We start from the raw sequence: 13,255 nt of genomic DNA on the forward strand, positions 1-13,255 counted from the left end.
TATTTCGTTTTGATAAAATTTGGTATCCATAATAATTGTAAAAATTAATCTAAATTCAAGTTATAAAAAAAATCACGAAATTTTTCCCGCCAAAGGTCAGAGGTTATTGGCGCTCTGTTTGAATCTCAAAATGGCCGGACTTCCTGCAACTCCACCGAGTTCTTCGTGTTTTCCCGAGTCTCAGATCACACAGAGTACCCCTGTTAGAGCCGGGGCTAAGGTACCGCCGGGGTACATCATCGTTAGTGAGAAATGGAGAGGGTCTGCTCTGGTTAAAGGGCTGCAAGGCAAGTATTGCACAGGAAAGATAGAGGGGTTGAATAAATTGCAAATCAGAGACAGTTCTTCACCCTTTTGTGATCATGATTTTAGCCCTGATTGACATTTTAAATTAGGAGCAGATGAGCCGTTAAAAGAATGGGTTGGGTGGATGATGACATAGGAATGGACTCTATGACTAAGGGCCAATTTAGACAGACAACAGTTATATAGTCGTGCAACTGTTGTTGTCCAAGACTTCTCCGGCGACAGTATTTTTAGGCTGTCTAAAGAGGATAAAGAAAGTCGCAAAACGTTTTTCCTCCTAAAGTTTGACACTCCCGGACATGCCACACTGGCGCACCGCAGTGCGTCATTTTCGATTTTACCCAGCAAAAAAGTGTGTCCTAGGACACGCGCCGCATGTCAAAAACGAAAACTGTCCTAGGCCACTGTCCTAGGACAAACGACGTACATCGTGCAAAGTGCCTCGTGTAAACTGGCACAATGCAACTCGATTCAAGGGGAGCTTTCTTGTTCACAGTGCTGACACAATCGCGCCATGATGATGGAAGAGAAGAATATTACGTGACCCTTGACACATGACCCTTGACACTGATGTCACGGCAGTGACGTCACCACCTCAGTAACACAATATCACATAGTCACAGACGCCATGAAATTTGGGATGGAGTAACCAGTCAGAAAGTCCAGGCTGATTTTGGTGTGTGTTGTTGTGGGTTCGCTTAAAAGGCTAGGCTGTCTACCAGACCAGGCTACCTGGCCTGTCTATCTGTCTATTCCCGAAGGGCCCAGCCAGTGGTGGACAGGCCAACCTCAGGTCACTGGCAGGGTTGGAGATTAGCAATTACTATGCCTGTCAATCAGCTATTTTGGCTGAGTGCGACATGATTGGGCTATGAATGGGGGATCTGAGTAGCCTGACGTGATAGCCAGGCCAGGTAGACAGGCCAGGTAGACAGGCCAGGTAGCCTGGCCTGGTAGACAGCCCAGCATTTTATAATTTAAGTGAACCTTGTTGTTGTGGGAAAATACTTCCCCTTAACCTACACTGACCTGTACGTCTTCTTTAGTTTTAGTCCATTCCCCAAGGTCGTAACCCTGTCAGGAAGATTGATTCACCACAGCTTTGGTGTTTGACATGAGATCATGCTCAGGGTAGACAGCTGACATGAGGGGTCACTCTAATCTCCAAGCAGATTCCTCCGGTGGCATAAAACAGTAACATAAGCTGGGGAAGGACTTCAGCCGGCAGAGGGGTAAAATTGGCCACCGCGGAATCTGCCACAGAACGGAATGGGTCAAAGGCAATTATCAGGCAATCAAACTGCGTTAGGAAGAAGGTGCTAATTACTCCGGGCGTGCGGGGCCAGGGATCCCGTCTCGGGTCGGCTGCAAGAGTTCATTGTGTTTTCTGTGACATTTAGGGATTTTTTTTGTTTCTTTGGTGTCAATAACTGACTACGTACTGAAGGAAAACAACAGCAAAACGTCCGACTGAGCACGATGCGACAGGACGCAAGTGCAGTGGGGAGGGGGGCGCTGACGTCGATTTCCCCAACATTTCACGAAGCTATGGCGCCCGTTTGTTTGTAGTCTGAGATCGTCGCCGGTCGCCGTTAAAAATGATTCAAATCGGCTTCACTGCAAATACACGTGCTGATTATGTGGATATCTTTCCAAAATTTCAAGTTCTGTCTACATTTTTACACGCCGATTTCTGGCGTCAAAAGTGACGAGCGTGGGTCCTTGAACCGAATCCAAGCGTATTTGATCGGTAAAGATTCGAAGTTGCAGACAAGAAAAAATGACACAGGAAGTGTTTAGTTAAAACACAGCTTTTATTGCGAGATATATACAAGTAACAACTAGTAAATATAGTATTATTTGTGTACAACTAATAATTTCATATGTCGATACGTTGTCTTCGTGCGCTGTGATGTGGTCTGCTCCAGCGATCTCGGGGGGAAGCCCCCGCTGTGAACTGGCGCGGATCGCCGCGTTTGTCCCAGATACTGGCTCGGAAGGGTTGTAAATCGATAATCCCGGCCAAATTTAGCCAATTTGCACGTTGGAGGTAAGTGAATACTAGGAGGAGCAGAAACACGTTTCTGAAAAGATCGCCCCTCCCACTGCCTTTGACCCGTTCCGTTCTGTGTTAGATTCCGCGGTGGCCAATTATACCCCTCTGCCGGCTGAAGTCCTTCCCCAGCTTATGTTACTGTTTTATGCCACCGGAGGAATCTGCTTGGAGATTAGGTCACTCCTCACTGCTGTTTACACCACCTTTCCACTGGAGGCAATGACCGCTCAGCAAGCTAACCATTCAGTTTGACAAACCTGTTCTCAGAAGTTCATACTAAATGAAGAAGAAATTGTTTTATGTTTTGTTGGTTTTTGATTCTTATTTTTACAGCTTGCGTAATATTTCACGGGTCGCACAAATCCAATTTTGGTCACAGTACGGTCGATTAGTGATCACAGTCTAGTGGAAAGGGAGGCTTATCCAGCTGTGGGAGCACTTTTGAACTTCACCTGAAACAGAGTCCTCCCCAGAGGATGGAATAAGGGAGGCCCTCCTCTATACCCCTAGTCCAGCTCCACTATACTACTTTTGAAATCTTCCCTATTTTCTTCTCAGTCTCAATCTCAAACTAGTACTGAGCAAAGCCCTCTATAAGGGCATCTCACTCAGGGTTCTTGGTTAGCTAGTTTTGCTAAAATTCACAGATTTTTGTGTCAAGTCGCATCACTTTTTCAGTCGGCATTTTCTGCAAAAACTTGTGAATGGGTGATGATCAAAACAATAGTCGTTTTGCCACTTCACAACAAAGGAATCTCTATAATACATTATACTAAGTCTTGTAGTATTTGACACCCTATGTCATTGTAAAATGAACCCATTTTCATGAAAGTGTAGCGCGTTGGTTCGGGTTATGTTTGCCAGCCCCTCCATTATACTAAAAAATTCTGCGGAGAACCCTGCCTGAAATGACCTGTGCCATCTTCTTTAGTTTAAGTTCATTCCTAAGGTCTCAACCCCAACAAGTCTGGAGTCTTTCACACATTTAATGTTGCACAAGACGGACATGCCCAGGGCAAAACAGTAAGCCATTCGGTACTGCTTAGCATGAAGGGTAGGCTGGACCTTCACCTTCACCTTTACCTTCACCTTAGATGACCTGAATAATCTCTGATGCCCTTAGATAACCCCATGGACAATTTTATCTCCAGAAACGACCTGTACCATACTTAAGTGTTAGTTTTGCGCCTAAGGGCCCAATCCAAGTTGCAAGTCATTCATCACTAGCAAAGATGAAGTCATCCCGTGTGTAAGTACCAGGGGCAACTTTTGCAGCCCTGTTGGTAGTGAAGCTGGGACACGTCGCCATACTACCTTGACCTTCTTAAGCATTGTTTTTCTGCAGTTGAGGGTCACATTTTGCTTGTAAACTAATTAGAGTTTGATAATAAAATTTCTCTTAGGTTTAGCGAGAAAAGGTTTTTGAGGGTGACACTCCCACAACACATTTTCACCATGTCCAGCCCCGACACAAGCCATCACAAGGGAGATAGGAATCCAATTGCATTGAGGAAAAAAAACAAATTTGATCATGCGTTGAAAATACAGGAGAGAATCTCCTCATGATGACTAGACAAACCCTTAACTGTGTTTTGACTCTTCCCTCAGGAAAAGTTCAGATCCTTGTAGAGGACGGACTGGGTGTGGTGGACTTCCACACAGGTGACCGGACTGCGGTGGTGTACATCACTGAAGTGGACCTGGTCGAAGGAAACACTTTCAAGAAGAAGATTGTCAAGCTAAGACGTGTAAGTCCAGCTTACTTGCTATTTGTTCTGCTTTCAAAGAGCTTTTTTTCATTTTTGTTTGCTCCAATTTCTTTCTATCACAAGTGTAGCAAACCTAGCCTCTATCAGGCTTCTGGTCACATAGTGGAAATTGGACTAAAAGAGGAGATACGAGGGTGAGTCAGAAAGTAATGCAAGTGGTTTCATAGCAGACTCGTTTTTTGATCGAATGAGTTGAAATTTGGCACCAAGTTAGAGACAAATCTCCTCTTGAGATTGAAATATCTAGATTTGTTGTTCATTATTTTATGAGTGAGTGAGCTGCTTTCAAGATGGCCATACCCTTGGAACCCCGTCAGAAGAAAAGTGAGGTCCAATTAACCTACAATTAAGGAATTCCCTAAACAAATTCTTGCTATTGTAGGAGACTGAGCCTGCACATGTAATAAGCTGCATTTCTCTGTAGGCCACATACTTATTTTCAACTCTGAAATCCGATCAGTTTTTCTTTTTTCGTTGCTGGTGTAGAGTGAGGTATACATGGTCGTCAGGGTCATGAGATTTGCGGTGTAATGATTAAAAGTTTCTGTAGCCTTCTTTTCCATATACAGAGAGAAATAAAACTTAGCACCCTTATTGGCCTTTAAACAGTTAATAACTGTGTAAAGTTTCGTTTCCTTTGGCTGATGGAAAATAGTCTTTTAACCAACAACTCACGAATTCGTGTATAAATCCAACAGCTCTATAATACAACTTACTCCATCCTAGCAGCTGTAAATAAAGAACCATTTAGAGTTCAGAGATGAAAATTGGCACCCAACCTATAGAGACCTTTGTTATCATACATGTGTAATTTCAATCTCCTACAGTGATTTTCAGTGGGTCGGATTTAAAGGAATTTATAGCCTGACAAGCTACCAAGGGTGTGTTCATCTTGAAATCAACTCAGTTGCTCATAAAATGATAAAGACCAAATTTAAAACATTCAAACTCAAGAAGACATGTGCCTCTACTTTTGTGCCAAATTTCAACGCAATTGATTAAAAAACGAGTCTGTTATGAAACCACTTGCATTACTTTCTGACTCACCCTCGTATTATGCTAGGGAGTCACTTGCTAACTCCTCTGGCTGGCCAACCCTACCACACTATTTCCTCTATTAGTACAATTTCTACTATTTGACCAGCGATCCAGGGAGCCTGGTAGAGGCTAGCGGACCTTCCTTAATCTATCACTCTGCAGACTTCCTTATTCTGTGCAACACAAACTCTGCTGTCCGGGCTGTAACTGGCCCCTCCCTGCAGAGGCCGGCAGATGTTGGGCGGGCTGCTATAAGCAAGATTTAACAGGCTAAGACTTCCCATATCAACTTTCTATTGCCTTCCCCAGGTGGAGTATATCCGAGGTGTGATCCTGGTAGACAAGACAATTTGGGAGTCACTATGGAAACAATATGGGAAACAACAGACATTATAGTAACTTAGTCAGTGTACAAGTGCAGCAATCACTCTGCAGACTTCCCACGTCAAGTTTCCGTTGCCATCCCCAGGTGGAGTATATCCGAGGTGTGATCCTGGTGGACAAGACGGCCATGACAGACCAGTACTTCCCGGCTGTGCAGAGGTTCGTGGTGCTGGAGCTGGGCATGAAGCTCTTACCCGTCTGCTCGCAGTCCGAGGCAGCGCAGGTGCTGGTTGCCATGGTAACACACATTTATGACATTTTTAGATACACAACTATATAGGCATTGACAGGTTTGGCTGCCTCATAACGTGGCAACTTGAAATATCTTTGCATTGAAACCTTTAACAGGTAAAAGAAAAGTAATGCACTGAGATGATAGGTATACCAACTACAAAGTTCTGATTGCAAAAAAAGTACTTTTTATTGAAACTTCCTGCTTCCTTAGAAACCTTGTAGAGAACTGGTATTAAGTTAAAAGTATTCTTCACATACATCGGCACATCTTTTGCACTGAGAATGAAGACATCACCCAAGACTTACAAAAAACATGTGTGTTGGGTTCTTTTAGGTGTAAAATGTTTGAGGCTTCACCTTGAAAAAAGCTTTACTTCCCTATCTGGAAGGACAATTGCTACACCAGACAGTGATGCAAGGAGGTGCTTGAACCCTTACCCGCAGGATTATTTTATAATTAGACACTGTACAAGTGACTAGAACTTGCAGAAGTAGAACTAGAAGTGTATGGTACAAGAACAACAAACAATCTGTTTCTATTAGTAATGCAGATTCTGTATCACCCTTGATCAGTTTCCTTTCTCTTCAACTCCCTCCAAGGTAAACGAAGACAGCCGACACAGCGGAAACCCCTTCCTGAGGAAGAAAAAAGCGCCCCCTGTGGAGACAACCATTTACCGAGTACTGCAGTGCTTTCCACGACTAGGAGGGGTCAAAGCGAAACAGCTGCTCGCAAAGTTTAAAAGTGAGAGTTTAGAACTTTCCTTCCTTAAGATTTCTGTAAGAAACATATTGTAACAGCTTCTTTGTACATGATTTAAACATGACCTACCATAATATCAATAGATCGATCCTGAAGCCTCGGACCCTGTTCGATCATGGTTCTATTTTGAACACCTCCGTCAAAAACAGTGCCAGTAGTAAGATAGAACTGGCGCCGCCATTTAGCTGATGATAACGACTGACTTTGGTTAAGCTTTTTGGCCCTGAAATTCTCTCAGAACAGCCTGGAAAAAATGTGCTACTTTTGTCGCTAAGTCACTAAGGCTACATCTACATGTTTTAGATGGAGGCGTTCAAAAAGTGTTCAATGGGAATGGTCCATTAGCATACTCTTTTTGGAAAACACTATACAGCCTTGGTTTCCTACAAAGAACCTTGAATACTCAAAGATGTACCAACCTGATTAAACTATTCCTATTCACTGTATGAAGCATTTTGATAAAAATGTATCTGCTCATGTAGCTTTCTTTATTAATAGTTAGAGAGAAAATGTATCTTTCATTTCAATGCATTAAAACAGATTCTTCCTTGACAGGTTTACACGGGATATGCCAGGCTTCAGAAAAAGTAAGTTTTACACATTTTATTTTCATTTCCGAAGATTCGTCACACATCATAGGTCCCTAGAATGGCAATAGGCCAACGTAACAGCTGCAAAGGAAGCTATATTTTGCCACAATGTAAAAGAAATTATTCCCATATGTAGCAATTAACTTGAGTTCGCATGAAGTTCAGAAGGAGAGGCAAAGTTGAAGATTAGGGCTCGAAATTCATTGTTTTTTTTTGCATAGGTGCTCTGGTATACCTAACCGAAACACAGTAGATGTGCCCAGTATTTTGAGCCCAGAAGACGTACGTATACATTGTACATTTGTAGAGCTGCGACAAAGTGACATCTCCCGCAGTGTGGAAAATGGAGAAGTTGGGTCATCATACAAAACAGGATGTTGGCTGCATTGAACTGTAGCGACACCTTACCAGTACTGACATGAACCAGGGCTGACGCCAGCTCAAAATTTTATTGTATCCTGTTGATTTTCAACTATAATGAGGTGCGAGGAATGTTCCGGGTTCTGAGCATGCTCTCACAGGACATTTTGACCCTCTAAAAACAATTTCCGTTCATTTAGAGTCTTTAATGAAAATTTGCTGCACTATTCATGACCTGAAGAAAATGCTGTTGAAGTTTTGAATTTTATGGGTGGTATTTCGACTTTAGAGAAACTTAGTTCATGTTGAACATTGTGTTACAGTACCATGTGGGGTAGTCACCCCAGGAGTCAAGTTCATAAGGAAGTTATGTCCTGACGATGATATTTTCTAATTTGTCACATGTTTAGGAGTTGGCAGGTGTGGTGGGCAGGGCCGGAGCTGCACAGATCAGAGATTTCATCTCATATCAGACACAGAAAGGATGGCTTTCCTTGGAGGGGACCAACAGATGACAGTGCCCTTTGTTGCAGCTATTTACACGGAAAACACTGCCAATGCTGCCAAAGTTCTTCATAATGACAGTTTCATATGACTTAATTTAAAATCTGCATTATTTATTATGAGAGGAAAGATACAGAAGAGGAGATCTTGAAAAACTGAGCCTCATCAGCCTTTTCCTTCCATGTTTACTGTTCATGATACAATTATAGTATCTAATTCAGGCTTGTCATTGACGTCTTGATAATTATGAGTTGAATCCCCTTGCCACCATGTTAACAGGTGAATGGATTAAGCAAAGGTGTCTTCGTGTGCTTCACAGATGTGCGCTTTTATCCAACATGTTGTTCAAATGAAAAGCCAGCACCTTTTCATGTCATCACATGAACATATTCAGTTGATGTACATCAAATTAATCATTATATGATAAAATCAACAAACTGCTTTGTTGTAGTAACTTGTACATTGTACATTGTTGTTGCATGTTATACATACATCTGTATATCAATAACCCCAGATGATCTATGAAAGGTGAACTGCTCACTCCAAAAGATGTAAGTGTCCCAGACAATGCCTTTCAAAACAGATCCGTGATTGGTCAAATGATTAATAAAATGATTAAATCTTCTGAGTTTATGAATCCGCCACAAGGATGTAGATGTACCTTTGAAAGTTGAACCTTTGCAGTCACAGTTTCTTACTTTAGGTTGGTTCACACGTGTGTATATATTCAAGTCCTTATGAGGTCCGTGGAAGTCTTAGCCGCAACCAGGCATGCTCCACATGAAAAAAATACCCCTGGAGCCTGGTATACGTGTGGAGGCTAAGACTTATACTAAGACCTCATACGGACTTGAATATATATGCACGTGATGAGATGATTTTAAGGAGCCCCATTAGAAATAGGATGGTACTCAGGCTAGCCCAAAGCACTACAAATGTAGTGCTTTGGATGTATCTTTGAAAGTTCCAGTCCAAAACAAGCCCCCAGCTGTCCCAGACGCTGCGTTTGAAAACGGATCTCTGCCAACAGGAACATGCAAAATAAGCCGAGGTCCCCCGCTTGGCGCAACCTTGTCTGGAATGCCACTGTCAAGTCCATCGATCACGGGCCCGGTGAACTTGGCACATTGCTTCGAACCCCCCCACTCTTCCTCTAAAGCATCGACATCTGCTATTTACATATTTGTTAACATTTGTCCTCATTTGCCACAAACCACTGCTGAACGATGACTGCTTCAGACAGTGGCACACAGCTCTGCAAGGTGCAACGACCTGAGGTTGTCATGTCCTTGGCCCCGATTTCTGCTTCCCCCTTGCTGCCCAGAGCTAAGCTGGCACATTGCCTGGTGTTATTTGAAGTAGGTCATTGCTATACATAGAGGAGTTATCCAAATGTAGGGTCAGAGAAAGTCAAATGTCTGAGTTTGACCGAGCCATAGGCAGTGGAACACTTGCTATTGAATATTTTGCTAACTTCTTATATTTTAGTTTTTTTTCAGTCTTTTAAAGTTGCTGTAACGTTGGGATTTGTAGCATGAGTTGTAAGGCAAAGCTAAAGGTCCTGTAGCCTTTTTGAGGCTTTTAGGGATAGTTAGTACACATCTGTGTATGGGCCACAGTATTGGAAGACTGAGCCCAACCCTCTGTTCTTCACCTGTATTGCCTTTACTTTTACCTTCCTAAAGACATCACCCTAAATAAAGCTGGTGTCTAGATAGAGCCAAAGTCAGGTACCCATTTTACACCTGGGCTGGTGTGATCAAGGAGGTTAATAGGTTAAAATCAACCTGTGGAAGCCAGCACACGGGTATACACATGCTTGGCGACCTCGACTGACCTACATAGACCAGCTTGCTTGTGATGTGGGGTTGCGGGTCGAGGATCTAAAGAATGCTATGGGGGACAGAGATGTCTGGAAGGAGAGGGTGGACTTGGTCCGGGCAAGCAGCCCGCGATGATGATGATGAAAATCAACCTCCTTGGTGTGATGGAAGTCATGTTAAGTGCCAAGGACGAAATGTCTATCTAGGCAGGAATCGAACCAGTAACCTCTTCAACCTCTTGTATGCTGTAATAGCCACTCAGCCATTCGACCCCACATAACATAAAAGTTGCTCCCCAAAAGTGGTGCATGAACTTCATGACTGCTGTCACGTATGGAGAAACCTAAGCCTTGAGTCTGGGGATGTGATTTGGTCACCCTCACGTAATATTTTGGTTCTAAAATTTTTGATGGCATGAATGAGGGTCTGTATGGGGGATGTTGGCAACATTTATCATGGCCAATTTTGGATGACCAGAAATGTTTAAAGGTAAATGTATGAAGATTGGCAACGTATAATGGAAACTGAATTGTTCGTATGAAAAATTAAAATAAATGAAAGGTTTTGAGGATGAGTTCATTGGATTGTCCCATTGTATTGTCTGGCAAAACTAGAATATTGTGAAAGCTGACTGTGAAGCTAAAACTCAAATAGGCATTCTGTTGTGACTTTTGGGCACTATGGCCATTGATTGGCCAAGCAGAGGTTGGTGGGGAAAATCGTGACCTTTTCCTTATATGCCATCAGGAGGTTGATAGAAAAAGATGTCATATAAACTAGGAAAAAGTCAAGATTTTCCCCACCAACCTCTGCTTGGAGAGTAGCTGTTGACTACAATAAGATATAACATGATATAAGTGACATAAAAGCCATGACCTGGCTGCTGTACTGGCACAGAACGACATGATGGTGAGTAACATGATACAAAAAATTGTCAAAAATGGTGCCCACAGTGTGTTCATAACAGGTGGCACCAAAGCAAAAGCACTCCTGAAGTACCAAAGAAAGCTACTAGGTGAAATTTACAGTACTTAATCGTTGAAGAGGGATCAGGACAGTTTGACCAAGTTGAACTCAGCCAAGTCAACTCTGATATAATCGTCTGGTAATAATCATCTGGTGTATTTTGCCGGCCAGTAGGTACCCAATAAATATACAGTCAAACCTGTCTATAGCGGCCACTCAAGGGACCGGACAAATTTGGCCACTATAGACAGGTGGCCTCTGTATAGAGGTGGCAACTTGTAGATAAAATACCCAAGGGACCGACAAAAAGTGGCCACTATGGACAGGTGGCCCCTCTGTAAAGGTGGCCCCTAATACAGGTTTGACTGTATAGGTAATAGATCTTAAGTAATATCAAGGTCTTTTTATCAAGAATGTTTGTAATGGATACACAATTCAGCTGCTGGCTGCCATGTATCTACAAATAAACTATTCACTAACTCAGCTCAACACCCTGGTCAACTCGGCCCAATGATTAGGGTTAGGGTGTTCGGCCAAGTTGACCGGGGTGTTGGGCCGAGGTGGTCTGGTCAGACATGAACCAAGTTGGTAAATAGCCGAAGCATCCAACAATGTTAGGTTGAACATCTAACATGTCATGCACAAGTGTTAGCTTAACCTGCTTTTATTGTAAAAACTATTTCATTCTATTAATTGTATATACACATGTTCATTTTTTATTGTATATTTATATGTCTGTGGCCACGATACCATCCATGCTGCCTATGCTAGTGCCCACAGTGTATTGTTTTGTTACAACCCGAATAAAGAAAAGAAGAAATCTAACATGGTGGACAGTACATACGTAACTATCATGTGAGTGCAAACACTCCATTGGCCAAAGGTCTTAGTCTTACTCAAATGTTACAGAAGATAAGACTGTAGCACAGGTATTTGCATGCACGTCATTGGGCCTGGGATAGGTGTGCAATTATTTATCCTGACGTTTGATCCCAATATTGCGACAGTTGTAGCGTTAATGATTAAGATACAGTTGACAACAAGAAATATTTTTTGCTAAAAAGGTAACAGGTTAAGATAACGATAGTCCCATATCCAGTTTTAGGCTGTAGGGACAGTGGGTTGTTATCCACTGCATCTAGGGACTCTGGTATAATACAGTATTGTAAGACAGAGTACTCTCCAAGCAGAGGTTAGGCTCCAGCTGTTTTTTTTACATTGTACATGTATCTTGTATTGTGAAAGTTAGGTTTTGACAATACAAGATACAATACAAAATACAAAGCCTGATAAAAATGACTAAAAAACTTTTTTTTTAAACGGAGCCTAACCTCTGCTTGGAGAGTAAGAGAGAGCCCATCCCTCTCCTTCCACAGTCTTCTAGTTTTACCTCCCAACTGAGGTCAGGTTCCCATTTTAACTGGGGTGGTATGAGGAAAGTGGATTGTGTAAGTGCACAAGGACATAATTGTCTAGCCAGGGTTGCTAGGAATTGAACTTGTGACCTCTCAATCTCTTGTGAGCTAGCCTCGCCACTTGTTCACTTAGCCGCATACTTCAGAGCCTCAATTTTTCCAATTACATTTGTAATTCAACAAGGATATTTTACTTTACGTAATGCAAAAGCTGTTTCAACAATATTTTTCACACAGGTAGTGGACATTGCATAATATTGCCAAAATGGACGTCACCTGTACATTTATGAGTCATTGTCATGTGATCAATATTTGTTTACTTGTCCAAACATGTTCGTTTCCTGCATGCAAAAATAAAACTGAATTTTTTAACCACCACAGCACTAATTCAAATACAATCAATATCTCATTGTAATGTAAATTCAGTTGCTACTAAACTTGTTGACATTCAAAAACAACAGATGTCCCCCAACCAACCAACGACCATAACAGCTTATCAACAACACATGCATTGTGGGCACAGTTTGACAGTTCAGTTGACTATTAAAACCACAAGAATAAACAATTGCTCAACTATTATGACCAAAGTTGACATCCCGGCCCCTCTACCTTACCGTGTCAGTTAAAAATTATGTAACCTGGAGTTTAGAAAACAACCTGTGCCTTCCAACTGCCTAGGTCATACGATTTTTCTATTCAGAAAGATTCGAACCCATGTCTGTCTTGTCCATTCCTCTCCAGAACCAGATATTATTCTGGACCAGGAAGACGCCCACCAGCTGCCAGCTGATTTCCCCGGCAACCTGCATACTCAAATTGACAGTTGCTTTAAAAAGGCAAAACAATCACAAATTCTAAACTCTCTTTACAAGAAATACTTTTTTCTTTGTATTAAATAAGTCTGCAATTAATTTTCCTTCGGTATATATGTCTGTGGGTGAGAATTTAGAAGTTTTGTGGTGATATTTATTTACGTGGTGAAGGTGTGATGCATGTTCCGGGGCCGCGCCCAGGTAGTGAAAGATGTGGAGAATTTAAACCTGGCAC

General features: G+C 42.2%; 1 protein-coding gene across 2 annotated transcripts; it reads left to right on the top strand.

The window, feature by feature from the left end:
* Window positions 1–90: 90 nt before the first annotated feature.
* On the top strand, window positions 91–8,643 carry LOC118417942 (Fanconi anemia core complex-associated protein 24-like). Of its 2 annotated transcripts, none has more exons than XM_035823706.1 (6): window positions 91–287; window positions 3,971–4,110; window positions 5,639–5,776; window positions 6,388–6,532; window positions 7,106–7,137; window positions 7,911–8,643. In XM_035823706.1, the coding sequence occupies exons 1-6, from the start codon at window positions 131–133 to the stop codon at window positions 8,013–8,015; spliced, it is 717 nt and encodes a 238-aa protein (XP_035679599.1). In that variant the 5' UTR covers window positions 91–130; the 3' UTR covers window positions 8,016–8,643. The 2 variants fall into 2 exon arrangements, with proteins under 2 accessions (XP_035679599.1, XP_035679598.1); XM_035823705.1 differs by having other exon boundaries at window positions 92–287; window positions 5,639–5,791.
* The last annotated feature ends 4,612 nt before the right edge of the window (window positions 8,644–13,255 follow it).

Source organism: Branchiostoma floridae, chromosome 6 (assembly GCF_000003815.2).
Source record: "Branchiostoma floridae strain S238N-H82 chromosome 6, Bfl_VNyyK, whole genome shotgun sequence".
Classification (NCBI taxonomy): domain Eukaryota; kingdom Metazoa; phylum Chordata; class Leptocardii; order Amphioxiformes; family Branchiostomatidae; genus Branchiostoma; species Branchiostoma floridae.